This window comes from Bolinopsis microptera, chromosome 3, assembly GCF_026151205.1.
Source record: "Bolinopsis microptera isolate Bmic1 chromosome 3, MBARI_Bmic_1.0, whole genome shotgun sequence".
Lineage (NCBI taxonomy): Eukaryota > Metazoa > Ctenophora > Tentaculata > Lobata > Bolinopsidae > Bolinopsis > Bolinopsis microptera.
The window spans coordinates 19,323,857-19,345,068 of record NC_087074.1 but is presented as its reverse complement, the minus strand read 5'-3'; the positions used below and the strand labels follow the sequence as shown (position 1 = coordinate 19,345,068).

Here is a 21,212-nt window from a genome sequence, read left to right as displayed (position 1 = left end):
TTTGAGTACTTTTGAGAAAAGGCGAAAAACTCATTTTCAAAAATTGATTCTCATCTCAATTGGACCACATTGCACTGATATGAAGAATGATTTGGTATATCACTATTTTTGAGTGGACAATTTTTGAGAAAATTAAAAATCCATGCTGAATTTCTCTTTTTGAGACATTTTTGAGTATTCCCGGCGAAAATGGTAAAATTCTCAGATTCAAAAATTCTCAAAAATACTCATGATCCCCCACTTCACCCAACATGAAAATCATTCACCATTTTGCACCATTTTTATTTTTATTTCGAAATATCAAATTGAAATATTATATGTGTATTCTGGTAAGTTATACGACAATACCAAGAGCTCGGTTTCCATCTACCTACTCACCAAGTTCACTATAAGCTTTCTCTCCATTTTCACTAAAAGTTACCAGTTTTGATGTTCCAGTTTTTGAGTACCATGGTCATCATGCTTGTCATGTCTCTCAGTAAAAGTGGAAATGCCTCATACAAGTATTATCCTTTGATATGTGGAGTGCAAGTGTCATGACTATTGACTATAATGATCTATATTCTATAATTATACACGCAGACTAGGTCGGTGGAACTTTTAAAACTTTAAAACTTTAAATAATATAACTGCTGTATTAAAAAGATTACCTTTAGTAGGTAATGAGTGAATCAGTCCCAGAAAATGTGACTAAATCATCGTTTACCCCTAAATATTCAGGTATGTTTTCTGTTTAATAATGTTAACAACCTTCTGACAGATTTAGTTTAACAGAATAATGTGATTTAATAATATCAAACTAACAATATAATTTATTTAGAAGACCACATAATAACTGAATATCACTTCAATATCTGTTGCAATGATAAGTAAAAAGTTCTGATAACAAATAAGTGCAGTATAGAAACATTTCCAATTTTCCGAATTTTCCATCATGCACATATAATTTATTGTTCATGTGAATGTTAATTAATATGTCATGGATATTGAATATTGATGTTACATTTATCGAGAAATGTGTATTGTGATCATAATGTCACGTTGTTATTCGTCGTTATTACTAAGTGTTTGCTTATTTATTGCAATTAGAGAATATGGTGTTGATAAGTTGAGGTTATCTTTTTGTTTCTGCGGAACTTTAAACATATTCTAGTATAATCAAGATTATAAACTCAAAGGATCAGGATTATGTCTGCTGTAATTAGGACTTATTAACCAAGTTAATTTTTCAGACAAGACTGCTGAACAGTCATTTTCTGAGAGAGCATTATTTGGTAAGTCAAAGACTTAGCACTTGCCTAAGCATGCCCAGTAAAACTAATTATTCTATAAAAATGCACATATTTTTTGTGTTACACAGCTTGTATTTAAATTAACCCAGTCAGCTTAATCTGTCGACAACGCTGATAACAGCGTGATAAGAGCTTTTGTTGGTTCTGGCCAACTTTGCAACATCATGTATTATGACAACTCTTTTCGGATAACCTTTTATTTATTTCAGTTTTTAATATTTGCTATGATACAACAGAATCTGAACTGAAAGAGTTATTCCTCAGATTTGGACCTGCCAAAGTCAAGTATGATATTTACTGAATTTCATTGCTGACCGTCTACAATTTTCTTATCTATCGAAAAAGCCATGATTTAACATTATACCTATTCTCAATTAACATCAGTACCAAGTTAACTGTAATTGGCTGTCATGCAGGTTAATGATGACAGAGCACTCCAGCAAGAACAGAGGACACGCATTTGTTGAATATCACGACCCTTCCCACGCCAAAGAGGCCGTTAAACATCTCAATGGGTTCTCTTTACAAGACACTAAGATAAAAGTTCAGTTTAACACAAAGCAACCTCCTTGGTACGCCGGAAATCACAACAATAATCGAAGTAAGTTAAGTAAGTTAAGTAAGTTAAGTAAGTTAAGTAAGTTAAGTAAGTTAAGTAAGTTAAGTAAGTTAAGTAAGTTAAGTAAGTTAAGTAAGTTAAGTAAGTTAAGTAAGTTAAGTAAGTTAAGTAAGTTAAGTAAGTTAAGTAAGTTAAGTAAGTTAAGTAAGTTAAGTAAGTTAAGTAAGTTAAGTAAGTTAAGTAAGTTAAGTAAGTTAAGTAAGTTAAGTAAGTTAAGTGAGTTAAGTGAGTTAAGTAAGTTAAGTAAGTTAAGTAAGTTATGTAAGTTAAGTAAGTTAAGTAAGTTAAGTAAGTTAAGTAAGTTAAGTAAGTTAAGTAAGTTAAGTAAGTTAAGTAAGTTGCCATTTTGAAATGACCTCACAGCTCCAGCGTGTCTAAAAGTATTTTTACATAACTTACCTTCAAGTGATTCGCTATTCATCCCAAAAATGTGTTAAAAGGCGAACTTTTTATAACTTTATATAAGGCGTTTTTCATGTTATTTATACGTCATCAACTCTGCGTCATAGCGTGTAAAATATATGGCATATTAGCACACCCAACAACACTTTACATACCTCACGATTCAACTATTCGGATATCTTAATTTTCCTACATGACTTTTATGGCTTAGCTTCATTAAAAAGTCTAAAAAACTTGATTTGTTTTTAAAAACGTGATTTGTATTAAAGAGTGGTTTCTTTATCTAATATCTATGTATTTAATCAAAGTCTGTCTAGTCACTACATTGACTAGTCACTACACTGTCTACATAAGCATAAATTAAAAATGCAAGTTATTTGTTTAAATGTCTATCCCTGATACGCTAGATTTTTGTGGTTAATATACTTAATTATCACATTGTTATGTTATGAGGTGGTGCATTTTTGTTACTCATGACATCGAATTACGAATTTTATTGGTCATCAACTAATCACTGTTACTTGTCAAGAATTATGCTGCGTCTCCCTTATAAATATAGTAGTCTATGGTGAAGTCTATAAATGAACTACGAAACTATGTCAAGGAGTGCAAGTGTATTTGGTACATAATGCTATTCTTAGAATCCTGACCAGCACCAAACTCTAGCTACATAGATTTAGTTAGCACCTGTGGCCAGCTAGTAACTAATATTATGACGTCCGTCAATTTTGCTTACTTCTTCTTTCATAGATACATAAAAGGTCGGTACCTTTGACGCGACAGTAGAAACATACCCAAAGAAGACACATTCAAGCCATTCAAGCGTGTCCTAGTACGGAAAAAACAACACTTAGTGAACTTAAATACTTTGCTAGCCAGCAAATTATCATACTAAATACCTAACATACACATCACAATATTGACTGTCACGCACATTTTTTGTAAGATGCCATAAGTCAAACTTTAGTACATCTAAAGCGGTATTTTCTTGTTGTAGCTGGAAGATATGTGATGAGACGTGGTCCAATTCCTTCTATTTTTGCGCTGAATCTTTCAAAAGATCTCTTTACTTTGACAAAGCCTTTAAAGATATTTATCAAAGATAAATCTATTAGTATTAATTTAGTAGACTGTGGTGTTAATCGCTGCTTACCTCACGGTTGAGTGGCTAGGCTTTACAGTTTACATTAGAGTCAAAGTTTTATATTATGTATCCGTGTAAGTCAGTCAGTCAGTTAATATTATTTTTTTATTTATATCATATTGAATTATGTCCAATCTCATTTTGTTTTAAAAACAACTTTTACCAAAAAAATCACCGTCGTCGATCAATTTGTAATTGTCTTATTCAATACATTTAAGTTGATGTTTTCTTCTCCTTTTCTAACGGTTAATAATTTCTACAGATAAGAACGACAATCCTCCATCAAACTCAGTTTATGGTTAGTTTACTTTTCAATCATTTAAATTTAATAATGTTATTGGAAAAATAATATTATTACTGTATAACGCATATATTTAAACGTAATATTTAAAAATGAATACAAGTTCAAACAAAAAACTCGAATATGCGAAGAAAAAAAAATTAATTTATATTCTATTTTATATTCGATATTACGATTCTATTTTATATTCATCCATTGCTGTACTTAGTAAAATTTGAAAAGTATTTAATAAAAAAAAAATGTTCAGTTCGCAACTTAGACAACTCAATAAGTACAGAGGACTTAGAAGGACAGTTTGCACGATTTAATCCTCTTAAAACCAGGTAAATTAATTAACAAATTGTGAATTAATGTGCGTTTATTTTAAGCGACACCCTTAATCCTTATCATCCTAACGAACGGACTTGTTTTGCTATTTAGTCTCGTTACTTTTGTCTTCGTAGTTCGTATATTATAAATATCCGTTCAGCAGTAATGACTAATGAAAACTCTTTGTTATTGATATATGTTCTGGCAGATGACCATACTTTACTGTTCAGCAGTAATGACTAATGAAAACTCTTTGTTATTGATATATGTTCTGGCAGATGACCATACTTTACTGTTCAGTGGTAATTACATTAGTGGTAATTATACTAGGTAATTATACTAATATACTAGTGGTAATTACTAGTGGTAATTATATTAAAAGCAATGAGTTTTAAACGCTTTATTAAGTTACAAATATACGAAAATATGTGACGCAACACTCTCGACATAGGTGATCACATAGCATTCCTAATTTTCGCGTCATTCTATATTAAATCACTTTCATATCCCTTATATATTTATGCTCGGAGGGTCCCAGGACTCTATTATTATTATCATTCGTTTATTTCAGTTTGGTAATCGATCACGTGACGAAGCGAAACAAAGGTTATGCTTTTGTAGATTTCCATTCCATCGAGGACGCAGCTAACGCGATAAAACACACTAATGGGGCCATGTTCTTTGGAAGGCAGCTACACGTGGAGTTCAGTAATCGTTCTTCCAATCTAGATTGTAAGTGTTAAATTTCCACCGCGACCGTTCGACCTTACCGGTTACTTTGTAATTGTGGCCGTTTATTGAATTGTTTATTTATCTTTTATAAACGGATTTGAGTGTTGCTGCTTTTGCCTTTCCGAATTCCATTATCGCTTCAAGATGCTGAGTGTAGGCCACCTCCGTAAGTTTTGGTTGATCTTATCTATAATTTGAATGTTATATCATCGGCTGACAATAACAGCAAGAATTGGTCTTCTAGTCAAACATGGAATAATTAACTAATTGAATAAAATATTCGATTGATTTGTCTTGTAATAAGTAAGCAGCGATTAGTATTTAGTTGTCATGTATGTTAAAATATATAATAGTGGGTATAATGCCCTCAAATCTGGAACTATTTTTACAGGATTGCCGCGATCGTGGTACCAGCCCAGCTATAAAATTGTAGCTGACAGTTATTGAAGCTAGACAAAATACTTTCCAACACTTCACACTGCTGTTTTCACAGTCGTGTTGTTTTCATCACTGCAATTTTAAAATTTCCTATGACAAAAAATGTGGTTGGATACTTCATGGAAAGTATTAACCGTTATCGGCGATTAGAGTGAGATAATTGCCTCGTTGGGTAAAATACGATACAACAAGTGTTTAAAAGAAGGTGCCGTATTTGTACCACAGCACAAAAGAAGGTGCCGTATTTGTACCACAGCACAAAAGAAGGTGCCGTATTTGTACCACAGCACAAGTTAAACAAGGTACTGAAGCTCGGAGGCCAGGCTCCGTGTAGACCAACTTACTTACTTACTTACTTAGGTGCTAAATCTAAATTTTATAAACTTTAAAAAACCAATAAGTTACATTCCAGCGAGTCACACACAACTCCCAATAACGTAGCTAACTTAGCCTTGGTGTATAAAGATAAATAATTGTAATTGAAATATGAATCTGAATTTTTATTGTGTATGTGGAGAGTTGCTGTTCAGTACGATAATTATATCCAAGAAATCCTAAAAAAGTGGGCGATAAAGTTTCAGAAATGAGAAATTCTCAGCTTCAATAACATGCGAATATTTGTTTGTATCAAAAGAAGTTGATTTGTGTCAACTTGCCACCACCGCGCCGACCGGTATAGTAAAGCAATTGTATAAATTATGATCTAAAACTGCAACTGCTTTGAAGTTTGAATGTTCTCTTCCAATTTGAGATACGAAATGAATCTGTCAAATCTAATAATTGAAAAATATTAAGATAAAAAACGCATGGTCTGGGCGGCTGAATGAAATAATAATAATAATAAATTGAATTATAAACACTGCTTTTAAGTTGAAAAACTTTTACTCAGCTGTGTGAGAATAACTACAAAAGAACAAACTGAGATAAGTGCCACAAAAACTCTATCCTAAATTAACAGCCTTCCCGGCAATACACGATTTAATAATTTGTTATTTCAGCTCGAAAGTCGGAATCAATCAGCTCGCTGAACAGTGATTTTGACGACCTGGAATTGATTAAACTGCGTCAAGATCGTGAACGTCTTGAAGAAGAACTTTTCGAAAAGAAGGGAGAACTTGAGGATGCAAAAGCCGCACAGGTAATGTTAATAGGACCAAATAAGGTGTGGGGATAAAGGCCCACTGTGATCTTGTTATGTTCCATCCGGGTATGATCCAATTATCTTATCAGAGGTTGTGTGCAGATGTTTACAATTTAAATTTTACGTGAGATTTTGCGCAATTTCATCAAGGTGACCCTTCAATAAGTACTTTCGCATGACTTTAGTAATTTATAGAATAAAGGCGCTTATTTTGGCACTTGTTGTGCTTCTTACTTTTATGTTCAAGCGTTGAATTCACGATAAAATATCTTATTGGGGGTCATAAAACGCCACGCGCGGCGACATTTATGTGACGTAATGTTTAAAGCTTACGCTAAGTTTGTCCTAAAACTCTCGATTTTATCACGCGCAGCGCTGCAACTTGTCCGATGGCTGTCCTTTTCTCTGCATATTTCTTCTCTCCAAACCGCGTGTGGAGTAATATTCAGCCATAACAACTCTATGTTACCTTCTTATCTCCTCCAAACAGTGCGAAGATTCGATCCAAGATGTCAGAGAACACATTTGGAGACTCCAAGATGACATAGCTCGCATTAAGTATGTAAAATATTCAGGATTTGCATTTTAATTGCCTCGGAATGTTTTGATGAATGCATGAAACTACACATTGCTCGACTTGGTCGAAGCCATATTCGACCTGAATTTTACTGTGCAGGTTAACGGAGGACTATCCGCCAACCAAACTAAGATCAAGGTCGCAAGACAAACGGAAAAAGAAGCGCCGGTCGGACGAAGGTGATCTGTATTATTCAGACGAACGAGAAAACACGCCGGGAGTAGAAAGATCCTACACTCCTACCAGTTTTGGAAGTAGACGATCTCATCATCGTGGCAGCATTTCCTCTAACAGCGTACGTTAAATTCTCTGCAACACGAGACAGTGGTTTAAAATGTTACCATTTCACACTTTATTTAAAGTCCTCTGGCTGATATGCACATATTTTTTGATACTTTACACCATTTTGGTACATTGCCAGTCTGTGCACAGTTTGCTGCTGCATGAAACCTTTCATTTTTTATAGTCGCAAGGTGACGATGGGTACCTGGAACACCGTGTTTTCGTCGGGGGTCTCAATCACACCACCACCCCTGAAACCTTTAAAGGGTTCTTTTCTAAGTTTGGTAAAATCAGCAGCTACTTTCTGAAGTGGGATAAGATTTCAGGACGGAACAAGTATGTGAACTGTCTCGTTTATGTCTTTACTTGTATGCTATTTTTATTTCTCTACGCCCTGTAATCAATGTTTACTGATCACTGATGACTGCTCTATATTATGGCGGGATACTATCAGCGGGATACTATCATCTTCAATGAAATAACATATTTGGTGAATTAATAAATATCTTCAGGGGATTTGGCTTCGTGTCCTACGACACAGCAGACCAAATGGAGAGTCTACTAGCAACGCACAAAGATAACAATGTCTGCATAGATAATCATGTGGTCAACATAAAGCGGGTCTTCCCCGAGTCGGTTCGTAAAATTAATTTGGGTACTTTAATACTGTAGGATGAACAGTTATGAAATGCTGCAAAAATGAGACAAACTGAAGAAAACCAGACTCAATATTCTGTCAAAGATAATCAGTTTAAGTCTATGACGAATAACAATAATTATTGGGTTTCTGGCCTGGTGGCAGGCTCAAAACGCGATATAACATATCGATCATTTGTTACGTTCATCTTCAGTTCCTTTGAGAGTAGCGAACAAAATGAAGGATTGTCAGACTAACGTGATCGTTTCGATAACTTAAATAAAAACACTTAAATTATGAATTACATGCCTCCTTAGTACGTTTCGCCATTCCCTCTGAACATACCTCCAATGCTATGTCGGTCAGCTCCCCACTTCACGGATCCTCCTTCCTACTGTGACGAACGGAACCCTCTGCCTGATGATCCGAAAATAGTGGAGTTCTTCTATAACCTGGGAATTCACGTGAGTCCTCATTTCTTTGCTCGAGCTTCTCAATTTATAACTAGACAATAGACATAACTCTACAATATTAAGTATGTGTTTATTGTATTTCAACTGAGCGTTTACTTCAGCACTACAATCTTCTCCGTATAAACGTCTACCACTGGAACCTGTTATTCCCTGGTAACATGTTTAGTAACTCTAAAATGGATTCAGCTCCTCCCACCCGACAACCTTCCCCCGCTCCTCCGCCCTTCCCCGCTCCTCCAGTTAGTCTTACTCTTCTTAAACCTATTTATTGGTTACCTTTTAAAAATATATGTCTGGTTAGACCTCAAGAAATGACTTCGTTATTTTCTAATGATTTGATCAAACTTACAATGTTTCTATAATCTATGTAGGTATTTCGTCAGGCGATGCCAGTGTTTTCGAATTTGGAGCAGCAGCACCGGCCAGCAAGTCACATGGGTCCGATGATGCCGGCCCATCTCCAGAACCACAGGAACATGTATCCTCAACAAAACAACTATCCTCGGCACAACACTCCTGTATTTCACGACATGATAAACATACCCAATAAGTTCTACAAGTAATACATTTTATAATTTCGGCTAAGCGGGGATAAATAAATTTTCCTTATTTTCATTTCTACCATCATAGCATCCAAATTCTACCCATAAATTAAAATTTGATAGTTTTTAGAATTTTCACGCCACCTACCGACTAGTTCATCCTCAAGAACAACCCACAAGACATCACGGGCTTCCACTCCACAGCACTCAACCGCAGCTGCAGTAATTATACCACCTACCAAAACCGTACCCTATCAACCACCTTCAAAAACCGATAAAGATTTGATTAAGAAACTTCTTATCTTCCAAAATTTGATGATGCAGAGGTTTGTTAGATACAGCATCTCTTTACAGAAGCAGGATTTAGCTGAGCATCTTCAATTTTCATTTCATTATCATTTCAATATCATGTGCACATTCGCCGTAAGATCGTTGAGATAGACCTTTGATTAGATATGATATTATGATTTATAACTTTTGATTAAGTTACTGAGCAACCTTGTGAGTCAAGAAGATGAGCCACATATATTTGCAAAGAATGTTTGTGCAAATCGACGTACGGAATTACTGGCTCATCATTCATAAGTTAACTCACCGAAACTAATTATATCATGATCATTGTTGGTTTAAATACTGGTTATTGTGAGGGATAATATAATGATTCAATTTCAGTAACAATAATCGCGGAGGACACCAATTCACAAACAACTCTAATAACAACAAATCGAGAGGGATTGCGAACAACTTCCATAACAACAATAACAACTATTTGAACAACTTCCACCATAACAACAACTTCCACCATAACAACAACAACAGGTGTTTGTCAAATTTTGGGCAAAATGATTTAAATCAACCGCACATTAAAATCAATTTAATCAACTCATGTTAGTTAATATTGCTGATAAAAATCAAGATGTGAGTAAATACCCCGTTGGAAAGTGATTAATGACTGTCCTTTCAGCCACCACAATACACACAACACGAACGTACGGTCTCCTTTGGAGGGTTTGCAGCAGCCAATAAGACTCCAGCAACATGATAGGAGAAATCATGTCGACCATACTAGACCTCCTTCAAACAAGGTTCTAATCATTTTAATTAGATAATTTATTCCTGGAGATGAAATTAAGACACTAATTCGCCAAGCTTAAAGTCTGTCCTTCGTAGGTTTTTTCTATAGGTTTAACGATACTATATCTCAGAGTGGTCCTGAAAAAGTAACTAACGGAGCCCCAGTTTCCTTCTCCCCAACTCATTTCTCCCCTCAATCAACGTTACAAGCTTTCTCACCGGAAATATTCTCTCCGAGCAAGGTAACGAACAGTCCGGCTCACTCCTCGCCTCCCCAGCAGCACGCTCCGACCCACCTCGCTCCCCCTGTTTCCCAACTACCCAACTCTATTGAGGAGAGCCAAAATAACAGCAGTTATGGAAGTCACGAGGATACGCTTACCTACGAGGTGCTTGACGTTTCTTTTTTATGGAACCTTCATTGAAGTTGTTCGATTGAAGCTCCGATCGGCGTAAAACGTTATCAAATTTGAAATTTGACTTGATCAAGTTTTAAATTAACTCCCCACGTGATATAACTGACTGACAATTCCCTCAGCCCAACGATCAGGTGGAACAGGGTTATACCCCAGGATACCAACCTCCCATCCCCTCCTCTCCCTCGCTTCATAAATCTCCAGCTCATCCTCTACCAGTCCAGGTTTCAACTACTACCACGTGTCTAACCGTACCGGAGATACTTATATTTTGTCTGTGGCAAGTTTTTCTGTAGAATTAAAAACGAGAAAAAGGTTTGTAGTTAAACGTTGGTATCTGAAAGTCTCCTGGTCAAAGATATCGTAACAACTTTAATATGAGTTACACAGATTGCATCTTTAATTGTTTGACAAATCTGTCTGTCAATTTGTTATATTCTACCCACCGTATCTCTGATGTTTTAAACAGAACATTATTTGGTTGTTAGTATAAGTTTCTAATTGTTACAAAAGAATGGCGAGGATTTGAGCGGGTTCTAAAGCCCTCCGGGTGTGTTCATGACACTATTGTTATTGAGCTTGTAGTGAAGAGTTACTTACGAGCGGTAACGTGTAGCTCTCCTAATTGGAGCTTGGAGCGGTATCTTGCTATTTATTTGAACATGTGGTGACTTGACTAAACTGGTGATTTTAAGTTGTCGCTTGCTTTAACTCCGTACATGTGATCGTGTCAGATTATTCGTGAAAGCAACATGATATAATGAACAAAATATATAGAGTTATCCAGACATCGCATATTCGCATACATTATGTCGACTATTGAGTCATCCAAATATAATACAAACCGTTTATAAACTGTTTATGCCATCGGTATCTAATAAATAAGTTGTGCGTAAGACAAGCAACTTTGAGGCAAGGTTGAATTTTACTGAAAGTGATAAATTATTACGTATGTCAAGTTGTGATATCACAGACGATCCCAGTCAAATCCAGAATTTGAAATCGCGAATAACACGTAACATATTTCACATATTTTACTATCCTTGTGCTCGAGAATGAAGAAGAATCATACGTTTATTCACAGATTATGAATATACAGGAATTTATAATTTTCAGAGCGCAGCATCGCCACATCAGCAGCCACTAGTATCCAATCAGCAGTCACAGACAAGTTTGCCCCAGGAGCTAGCTCTATCACCACCTCCCCTGGCTCCTAGACCCCTGGAAAGGTCCCGCTCATCTTCCGGATCTTACAGTGAGGTAACGACTAATATTGTGGTAATATTGTGGTAATATTGTGGTAATATTGTGGTAATATTGTGGTAATATTGTGGTATGATGCTATCCCTGATTGTTAGGTCCTGGTCATCGACTACAGTGGGAACCATTAAAGAGTAAATATGTCACGGTAATAATCTCTAGGGAGATTCTAGAATTAATCGCGATCCTTCGATCCAGCTGACTCAGACTAACTATTTCAGAGTCTGAACGAGAAAAGTAACACGATCCAATATTCTCACTCGGAGAAGGGGGCACAGCCTCAATACACCCACTCTGACAAAGTGACACTGCACCAGAAACCCCCACACATGACCCAAGCTCAGCTCAATATGTACTCTCAGATCCACCAGAATGTCATGCAGCCCTCTCACCGGCACCAGGTCCCACCTCGACTTCAACAGGACAAGTAAGTTTCGCTTTCTGTTGTTGGAGTTTTCCTTTTTATTTCAATTTGTGGTACAATCATGAACACTCCGGTTTGGAAACGTGTCTTTAAATGCAGAGATGAGAGTATATTAATTTATTAAACGTTATCTGAGTTGATTAAATTTGCCGTTGCCCGCCCCGACTAAACAGTTTAAAAATCTCTCAATTAAGTTTTATTATCAGGCACATGAAGCAGCAACCTGATCCAGGACCACAGGCCATCCACCCTAACCCCGGCCATCCCCACATTCCTGAAGAACTCAAAATCCACTTGAGAAACCTCCAGCAGCAAACTGGGCCGGGATTCCATGGACCTGTCCACGGACCTGGGTTTCCTGACTTCCACTCAGCGGACAAGAACCAACGTATCGATAGCAGGTCCCCTCACGGGCTACCTCCTCCTGGGTCTGTCCAGCAACGCTATAAGTTTGAGATGATTTGGTTTACTTTTCAAGCATTTCGTGATGTTCTTGGGAGACGGTCTCTACTCTCTTTGAAGAGACCGTCTCAAGATAGGCCATGAATCTTAAAGAAATCTGCCATGATATTAAAAACCTGAAATTTGTTGTGAAATGTAGAATTTACTGAGCTAAACGGACATCTTTCAGGTACAACCCCATACCATTTCTGAACCCGCAGCTGCTAAATTCGGCAATGAGCTACATCCAGCTGAGACCGGGTCTAATCCCCCAACCTATGCCACAACATCCTCTTCCTCACGCTGCACAGTCCCGGTTAGTCTTATCTATCAGCTGAGTGGGAACTTATCCTAGATTACTTGGTTCTACAAGATGTTTGGCGCTAGTTGGAACCTCTTTTTGCGTCTTTCAATTTGGCTTTGAGGCTTTTTTGCCCCCGTATTTATCAGGTTTGACTTAATACATTTCCCATTTTTAGGTACCACAGCCCACCTCCATCAGACGACGAGAGCGAAGATGACAGCAGACAATGACGAAGTCATAACTTGGGGTGATGACGTTACAATTTGAAGCGATGACGTCACGCTACGACGATGACGTAGTTCCATCATCAATCAGCGCTCTACCAAATGCAGCCAGACTCTTACATCAGCTGCTTTCTTACTTTGTTTGTTGTGTGTGTGTGTGTGTGTGTGCGCGCGTGTTTAATAGATGTTCATTGTTCAAGAAGAGAAATCATTTGACCCACGATTGGAGTGTCTGGTGACAAGATGTGTCGTGTGATCCCAATTTAGCGGATATTGTCAAAATATAAACATCAAGATAAATAGTTCTGTTAGTATGTATTGACAGGGGTCCTTAGTCTGGACAATGCGGCGCAGTTGGGTTTAAAAAAGGTCGTCTACTTGCTTTGGAGTTGACATTTGTTAACTTGATTCTAAATAAATTGATTTGCTTTATAAGTTGATCAAATTTTCATGTGGGATGATTGGTTTTTGGTTTGTAAATTTACTCATTTACATTTGAAACTATAAGTTTGACCATCAAAGTTGGTACCTATGATTTGAAACATTTAGGACGTCGTAAAATAATGGAAAATTAAAGTTAGTGTCAAACAAATTTTTAACTTTATTTATGTTGATGTAAATTATTTTTAGGGTAACTTATATTTTTAGTTTTTCTACTTTAAGCGGGAATCGTACATGTACATGACTTTTCTACCCTCTAGATACAACGACATTGTAATGTGTGTCATATAATATGTTTAGAAACGTTTATAATACATATTGGTTTTGATAGAGCTTTGAAATTTATACGATTTTTAATCTAAAAGGAGGTTTTTTATAGGGAAATCATTTTCAAGATAACTGGCGCCTTTAAAAGAAGCCATGGTTGATGAAAGTTCAATTGCGGTGCAATCAAAAGTGTTGATGATACGATCTGTTGTGGAGATCCAAATATATATATAATGGTTTTACTTTTAACATCTTTTTGGATGTAGTTATTTAAAAGAAGCGCTTTGATTTGAGCATGTGGTCGATCTTCTGCCTAAGTAATAACTTATTACTACTTTAACTTGTGTTGTTGCTTGCCAATAAAATCTATTACTAACGTTAATGTATAATCATCAACTTAAATTGTGCCAATATAACTGGTTTTAATTGTGATTTCTCATATAATGCCAATCCGGTTTGTTCTGTTTATAATACTTAACGGGCATAACAACCCTTCAGTCAATTTCACGATTAGATTTCTAGTTGTACGTTAATAACCTACCAAGACCAATCACCCGTTGATTTCTAGTTAACCATGAACTTAATAAGCCAGCACTGTCTGGGAAGGAAATTCAATTTGAAATCCCAGGAATAGATAAAGTGGGAGTATAATTAACAGATTTTTATCAAATTAGTAATACAAAAATTGTAAGCTAGTGATAGTCTTATCTCGTAACCTTTTTTAATTAATTCCACCAACAACCAGCGACCAGCGTGCGCCGTGCTGTACCCGTTGTAGGTTTACAACCTACCAGGACGTTGTATCACGTTGCGACCCCCACGGTCGTTTCACCCCTTTATCGTCCTGACGATACAGGGGGAGCCGCGCACTTCGTGCGCGGCGGGTCATACAAAGTATGACAACCAGGACGCGCGCAGAGTTGGACTCGATATTTTACGAGTATCACCCGTTTAGTTAATGTACCCGTCTCGTAGTCGTATAATATAAAGTTATAAACCAGACCCGCATTATCATCATATTTACATATTAGGTTTCTGAACTTCAAGTGAATGCTAAAATTTATGCGAGATAAATCATCAAGTTTGAGGATTCCTTGGTTAACGAGGTTTGTCGTGCCACCCTGCTAGCTTATCTAACATTATAACTTTCCTGGTGCAGTGGTAGTTCATGCTAAAAGTAACCAGCCTTGCTCCAGAAAGTTCCATTTTATCGCCTCCGAATACCCCGGACTAGTTAACATAATAATTCTACATTCATTTCATACTCGAACCTCGAAGGTATGTTTCTCTTGTTCCTTTGTGTTATTTACCTGCCTGTATTTGCATCAACTGATAGTGATAAGCAGTACAGTGCACTGCACTTTGGAACCTCTTCGAGCGATCATATTAGTTTCAACTATGACATGGCCCCATTCCGAGATTCTCTGTCCATATGCACGTGGATCAAACGTATCTCCACCTCATCTTCACACCCGATAGTGTTTAACTACTTAACTAGCGTTGACGAGATTTTGATTGCGCCTAATGGCGAATTTAACAGAGTAGTAGCTGATACAGGTTTGGAAAACAGACACAACCTTTTCACAGTACCAGTTGGAAAGTGGTTTAGTTATTGCATAACGTGGTCTGTAGCGTCCAGGACAATAAAGTTATACCTGGACGGTGATTTGGTAGCAACAGACCAGACTACATCGGGAGGAGGCTGACAATGGGAGGGCAGTTATGGTTTGGTGGTCATTATCATTATGGCCGTCATGGATATTCTGGTCATGCGTTAGGAGGAAGCCTTTATCAGTTCAATGTATATTCCAATGTATTGGAGTCGGCTGAAATAAAGAAAATAGCAGAAGGGGGACTATGTTTTCATTTAGAGGAATTTTCCGACACTAGGATCCTTCGATGGGAGGATATTCTGGACAGATCACGGAGTGGGTCTGTGAGTGAGGTAAAAGTGTGTGAGTGGAAAAGGAAACTAGATACTCGGTTGAGAGAGTCACAAGAGAAACTGGCAAGTGTGACTGGAAGGCTGAACGGAACAGAGGCTCAACTTAGTAGGTCGGAGGAGAAAGTGGAGACACTAGCCAATCTTCTTAATTCAACTCAAGAAGAGTTAGAGTCAAGTCAACTGAATTTCACTGAAGCTAAGAAGCAGCTTAATGTAACGAAGGAAAAGCTGGTCACTGCAGAGGAGGAGCTGAAGGGGGTAACATCTGATCTGGAGGAGGTGACTGCTGATCTGGAGGGGGTGACTGCTGAGCTGGAGGAGGTGACTGCTGATATGAACAGGACTGAAACTGCATTGGAAACAGTTACCGGAGATCTAAACTCAGCACAGGCAGAACTAGGAGCTGTAAGTGATGACCTGGAGACTTGCTCCGCCGGCTTAAAAGACATAGGGAGAAAGTTTAAAGAATCTCGAACATTCCACAATGTCACCAGATGGGATGTCCTGTTTACTACCCCATATTTCAACAAGGTCTTCTCGAATGAGCTGTTCCGACAACTCACCAACAGTTGGAAAATGTTGGGTAAGTGATGTTGGGTGTGCAACACTTCTGTCTTCTCTGTTGTTATTGTTACTACATTCTTTGTTTATTTATTTATTTTATAATCAGTTTTTACAAAATTACATTTACTATACGATTTACTGTAAGGTTTTTGCGAAGTGAACTTTAGACTTTGACATTCCCGGTGTTCACTGCATCTAACATTTCAGAAAAGTTCGTGGGCACGAACATGACGGAGGGTGTTATACAACATTTCCGGCATTTCCACCGAGATGAAATGTGCGAAGCCTTCGAACTCATAATGATTGGTAAATTTCGAACAAGCGAGTAGATAAGAATTTGTGATACGTAGGAATATAATATGATACACTTGAACAATCAGTATATCATTTTGTGGTTTTGCTATCAGTATCAGGCTATTATAAAGTACTGTACTAATAATATCTTATGACCATTTAATACTGCCCCCGACCAATATAACACCATATTATTATTTCAGAGCACTTTAAGGATACCGAGATGACAACAGGAATTATGCCATTATGGCTCACTTTATGGAAACTCATTCGAATGGGTGTAAGGAGTGAGGACGACACCGATTCAATACTCATAGACCGGGACGCGCGCGCGCGGACGATCATAGACCGGGGACGACACTGACTCAAAAACCGGGGCGCGCGGGGCCGGGGACGATCCAACTTTTGTTGTTGTTTGCTAAGTACTTTTCACCCAGTTTTTTCGAGCGTACTAAATCACTCTACAGTCGATCTTCGAGATTGTTCTAAAAGGGCCCTCGACAGTTGAAACCAACTTCAATCGATGTATTTTCGGACGCTGATTCCAAATCACCCCCCATGACATAGGGTTAAAATGCTCCCCTGACGAGATATAGGCGAAAAGCTGCCTCGATCACGTGATATGACCGTATAAGGAAGTTAGTCTAATTTCTCGTTAGGGTTAGGGTTTCAGCATATGCTTTTGTTAAGGATTGGGTTAGGGTTAGGGTTGGGATCAGATAATGAGGGTTAGGGTTTCGAATAGTCGTTCAGGACCAGCTAGAGAACGGGTTGAAAAAGTCACGTGACAGTCGAGTGTAGAGTGATTAATTATCATCCCAGTTTTTAGTATGTGTTATGATTTTGATGGTATCAAAGATCTTCAAGGTGGGTGCTACTTGTGATGAACTCTAGAAGGATGGGGTGGTAATACTCGGTCTGGCCGTCTGGAAGCCCATAGAATTCCAGTTCAGAAACCGAGTAAGGAGGTGCGGCTACTGATGAGAAGCCTCCTTAAAGTTTATTTGGGTTAGAAACGACATCTGGGTCCCTACCCTCGCACAAGATTATTCTCAATTTTCTTGTTGTGTTCCACAACTATACTTCTGTATACTTCAGTGATTGGGCTGATGACTCCAGTGAAAGGGCTGGTGACTCTAGTGAAAGTGCTGGTGACGATGAGAAAGACCATAAACCAGGGATTCCTTCGGGAGCATGTAAGATTATATCCAAAGTTTGTTCGCCAATGGGGTGTGTCTGGGTGTCAAAGATCTTCAAGGTGGGTGCTACTTGTGATGAACTCTAGAAGGATGGGGTGGTAATACTCGGTCTGGCCGTCTGGAAGCCCATAGAATTCCAGTTCAGAAACCGAGTAAGGAGGTGCGGCTACTGATGAGAAGCCTCCTTAAAGTTTATTTGGGTTAGAAACGACATCTGGGTCCCTACCCTCGCACAAGATTATTCTCAATTTTCTTGTTGTGTTCCACAACTATTAACATACTAATTATTAAAGTTGATGAGCCTGTAAATTGTATTCATCTTACAAACAGTTTTACATTATTTAGAGGAATAATCACTAATACACTAATAGTAATGGTTCAATACTAACACTTTCTCACGTTATGGTCATGTGAGCTTAGAGTAGTAAAAGGTAATATTGATTACATATTTGATTCTTGAATTTAAGAGTTATGCAGTATTGATTGTTAAACAAATGTACTCAGTTGGAATTTGGGCACCACATATTTCCATGCCATCATCGTACAATTGATGATCTAGACAATTGTGATTATTGGGGTTAATAAAAATATTGCAATATTCACTGTTAAATGTGGTTTAAATTGTTGTGGGAGATGTGGCTTATTATAAAGCATAATCAATAACGGTATCTATATCTTGTGATTGATCGAGAAGCTTTTTTCAAACAATTACTTGTTACATTTATGATTTCAACTGATAACGTTCTTAAATACGCAATATAGTTTCACTGTATTGTATCGAAAGTTAATACTTCAAAATGTATGAAAAATAAATTTAGAGCAACCAAATTTGTCAGTAGCTTTGTTTCCTAAAAATACGTTATGAGTTGCTCGTGGAAAAGACAATTTAATTACGATAAGGTTCCCTTAATCGCAAGGTTCCAGCCACTCCACCTTTTCTTTCCAGTAATGTCCATCCCTAGTTTATCAAAAAGGCCCCCAAGTGATAAGTGTTAATAACTCATGATATGTAAGTCATATTTCTAGATAACCATCACCTTCCATGAACCAAGCCTATAGATCTATATCTATATCTTCAAGTTGATCGGGATGTGATTGAAGGCTATAACGCCGCTACATGAATAACTAAGATTCTGATTGGCTTCAACCACGCCTCAATTTTATGAGCATTTTAATCAGGCAGATTCGGAGTTATAATTTCTATTGCAGACTAAAATACCATAATTTTAGTGATTTGCTCACACATTGGATTTAGGCCCAAAGCCATGTTAAACAATGTTAATGACTTAAATAGTTTCAGTTCGAGTTTATATGATCTTTGTAAGCTTTTTGATTTAGTGCCGAGAAAGACTAAGAGCAAGAATCAAGATGTACAAAATTAGAGGACAGCTGTTCGTTCAGATTCTCCGAGCCAAGAAACTTCACGGCGAGCTGAAGAAGAAGAAAAACAAACCGGACCCGTTTGTTAGGATCACAATAGGAGAGTCGGTTTTGGCTGAAACGAAGGTATTTGTTCGTTATACGTGTCATTGTGTCCAGTGTTAACTTTGCAGATTCAATTATTCTTGCTTTCGCTGGTTACGCGGAAAGTTCTTGGTTCTATATGCTCTCTTAGGTAGTCCAGCGAACGTGGGATCCACGGTGGGACGAGTTCTACTTTTTGGATGTTTGCCACCAGGGGGACACTCTTGATTTACAAGTCTTGGCCGAAACTGAATCAGAAGATACAGATCTTGGGATGCTTAACATTCCCCTAGAGGTAAGCATGCCTCCCAACTTTTCTAATTTAAAAAAAAATACAAACTATTTCGATACTCTCATGGCGTCAGCTAATATTTTATAGACCACAGTATTAGAACTTTAGGATAATATTAAAAATAAATACAAATATTATTACGAAATTTGTCACTCCATTTCAAAATCTAACAAGCACTCTGACTGTTTTCAGAGAGTTTTGGAAGGAGAGGAGGTAGAGGGAGAGTACCATCTGACGATAGGTGGTAGGAAAAGTCCCGGGCTGATATTCTTTAAAGTCATCTTCTTCGGGATGGAGGATCTGGATAAAGCTAGTCTTGTTGAGAACTGCTACTTTGAGCAACGTCCTAATTGCAAGGTTTGCGAGATTTCAATAGAATTTGTGGATTTAGACTATCCAGCAATCCACAATAATCTTGCCATGTTATGCAGCTTTGATATTTGTTGTCAATACATTTTGTGTGTTACTGTTTCTGTTTCTGAGTCTCGTCTGCCGTGGCCCGTGTCTGCGATACATCATTTTTCATTAACAGAACGGTAATTTACATGTTCAAAGTTTAGTGAATTCCAGACCGCACTCTCCAGTTTGATGTAGGCGTGTTGATGATAGACGTGAGCATGATGGCGGAGATCGCAAGTTTATCTAGACACGTTACATAATAAGGGATCGTTCACATATCCTAACCAATCACTCACATACTCTATCCTCTTATTATAGCCCAGGTTTATAGATCAGACAAATTAAGGAATATCTTGACCAAGTTGTCGGACAGGATCTGACAGAGCCTCCGTGGACTGAGCACCTTCATTCTGACGAATCTGAGACACAGCCTCTATTTGAGACATAGCCTCAGTATCAATGACAATATCAGTGTACTCAGGTGGAGCGGTTGTCTGCAGCTGGCTCCCTGAGTACTGTGGAAGAGGCGGTTCGGTGTAACGTGGTGGTGGACGGTAGACAGGTGGAAGAGGCGGTCCGTCCCTCATCATACCATTTTCATAATTCTGATTGATCTGTCTCATGTTGTGTCTCAACGCCTGTCTCCTTTCCCAGGAGTCTGAGCCGGGCTGTCTCACCTCGCTCAGGGCCCCTCTTAGAGCTGTAAGTCTTGCCTCTTGATTCCGCAATCTTCTAGAACCAGAAGGATCAGGCCTCGGGATGTAAGGAGGCAGAGAACTGTGGTAGGAAGGAGGAGCAGATATCACTGATAGCGTCTCATCCAGAACCTCTCCTCCGCCTCTTAAAGCATGATCCTCACCTTCAGCTCCACCATAACAAACTTTCCACAAACCAGTACAGCTCCTCACACCAGTACACCAATCATGCAGAATAATGCAGCAGTTCTGAGCACAGCTGTACACACAAACCAAACCGGACAAGAGCCAGTAACATATGAGATAAGCAAGGGTCAGGGGAGCGCAGATGTAGACAAATATGGTGCAGAAGAAGATGGGATACCCCTCTGATAATATCACGTTCCTGATGGGGTTGTCGAATAGGTAGAACAGGAAGACTGTTATTAAGTTGAATAGCTGAGTCAGACAAACTCGCAGTACAGCTTCTCTCATGTTGAAGTGACCAGATGTGCTGCTGGGTTATAGTCTCATGTAGATAATGCTTCAGTAGAACTGCACAACAAGGTGTAGATTGAAAAGCTAAGAAATGAAAGTGATATAAGAGCAATCTGATATTAATCTGAATCAGCGGTAAAAAA

General features: G+C 37.9%; 2 protein-coding genes across 8 annotated transcripts in view; both read left to right on the top strand.

Moving 5' to 3' along the window:
* LOC134812643 (putative uncharacterized protein DDB_G0291608) overlaps positions 1 to 13,493 on the top strand; it is a 44,401-nt gene extending 30,908 nt beyond the window's left edge. Inside the window, exons 2-26 of one of the 7 annotated variants that reach the window (XM_063820132.1) lie at positions 655 to 720; positions 1,233 to 1,274; positions 1,502 to 1,577; positions 1,709 to 1,893; positions 3,720 to 3,755; positions 4,006 to 4,081; positions 4,639 to 4,799; positions 6,236 to 6,375; positions 6,869 to 6,936; positions 7,055 to 7,250; positions 7,422 to 7,573; positions 7,750 to 7,873; positions 8,192 to 8,338; positions 8,449 to 8,586; positions 8,731 to 8,906; positions 9,045 to 9,215; positions 9,562 to 9,708; positions 9,854 to 9,974; positions 10,095 to 10,352; positions 10,502 to 10,603; positions 11,496 to 11,639; positions 11,861 to 12,066; positions 12,270 to 12,512; positions 12,695 to 12,820; positions 12,984 to 13,493. In XM_063820132.1, the coding sequence (XP_063676202.1) occupies positions 663 to 720; positions 1,233 to 1,274; positions 1,502 to 1,577; positions 1,709 to 1,893; positions 3,720 to 3,755; positions 4,006 to 4,081; positions 4,639 to 4,799; positions 6,236 to 6,375; positions 6,869 to 6,936; positions 7,055 to 7,250; positions 7,422 to 7,573; positions 7,750 to 7,873; positions 8,192 to 8,338; positions 8,449 to 8,586; positions 8,731 to 8,906; positions 9,045 to 9,215; positions 9,562 to 9,708; positions 9,854 to 9,974; positions 10,095 to 10,352; positions 10,502 to 10,603; positions 11,496 to 11,639; positions 11,861 to 12,066; positions 12,270 to 12,512; positions 12,695 to 12,820; positions 12,984 to 13,038 (3,348 nt within the window). In that variant the 5' untranslated portion in view covers positions 655 to 662 and the 3' untranslated portion in view covers positions 13,039 to 13,493. Of the gene's footprint in view, positions 1 to 654; positions 721 to 1,232; positions 1,275 to 1,501; positions 1,578 to 1,708; positions 1,894 to 3,719; positions 3,756 to 4,005; positions 4,082 to 4,638; positions 4,800 to 6,235; positions 6,376 to 6,868; positions 6,937 to 7,054; positions 7,251 to 7,421; positions 7,574 to 7,749; positions 7,874 to 8,191; positions 8,339 to 8,448; positions 8,587 to 8,718; positions 8,907 to 9,044; positions 9,216 to 9,561; positions 9,709 to 9,853; positions 9,975 to 10,094; positions 10,353 to 10,501; positions 10,604 to 11,495; positions 11,640 to 11,860; positions 12,067 to 12,269; positions 12,513 to 12,694; positions 12,821 to 12,983 lie in introns of all 7 variants that reach the window. The other 6 variants (XM_063820133.1, XM_063820131.1, XM_063820138.1 and 3 more) reach the window with 6 other exon arrangements.
* Positions 13,494 to 15,020: 1,527 nt separating this feature from the next.
* Positions 15,021 to 16,907, top strand: LOC134813274 (uncharacterized). The gene is made up of 4 exons (XM_063820964.1): positions 15,021 to 15,332; positions 15,563 to 16,268; positions 16,457 to 16,555; positions 16,747 to 16,907. Exons 1-4 carry the CDS (start codon positions 15,021 to 15,023, stop codon positions 16,905 to 16,907), a joined length of 1,278 nt encoding a protein of 425 aa, XP_063677034.1.
* Positions 16,908 to 21,212: the final 4,305 nt, after the last annotated feature.

Bases quoted from the DNA above. Each gene is read 5' to 3' on its own strand.
- LOC134813274 (XM_063820964.1), top strand. From the start codon at position 15,021: ATGTTTCTCTTGTTCCTTTGTGTTATTTACCTGCCTGTATTTGCATCA. The intron at 15,333-15,562 runs GTTGGAAAGTGG...AATGTATTGGAG, and splicing joins ACAACCTTTTCACAGTACCA to TCGGCTGAAATAAAGAAAAT. The intron at 16,269-16,456 runs GTAAGTGATGTT...CTAACATTTCAG, and splicing joins CAACAGTTGGAAAATGTTGG to AAAAGTTCGTGGGCACGAAC.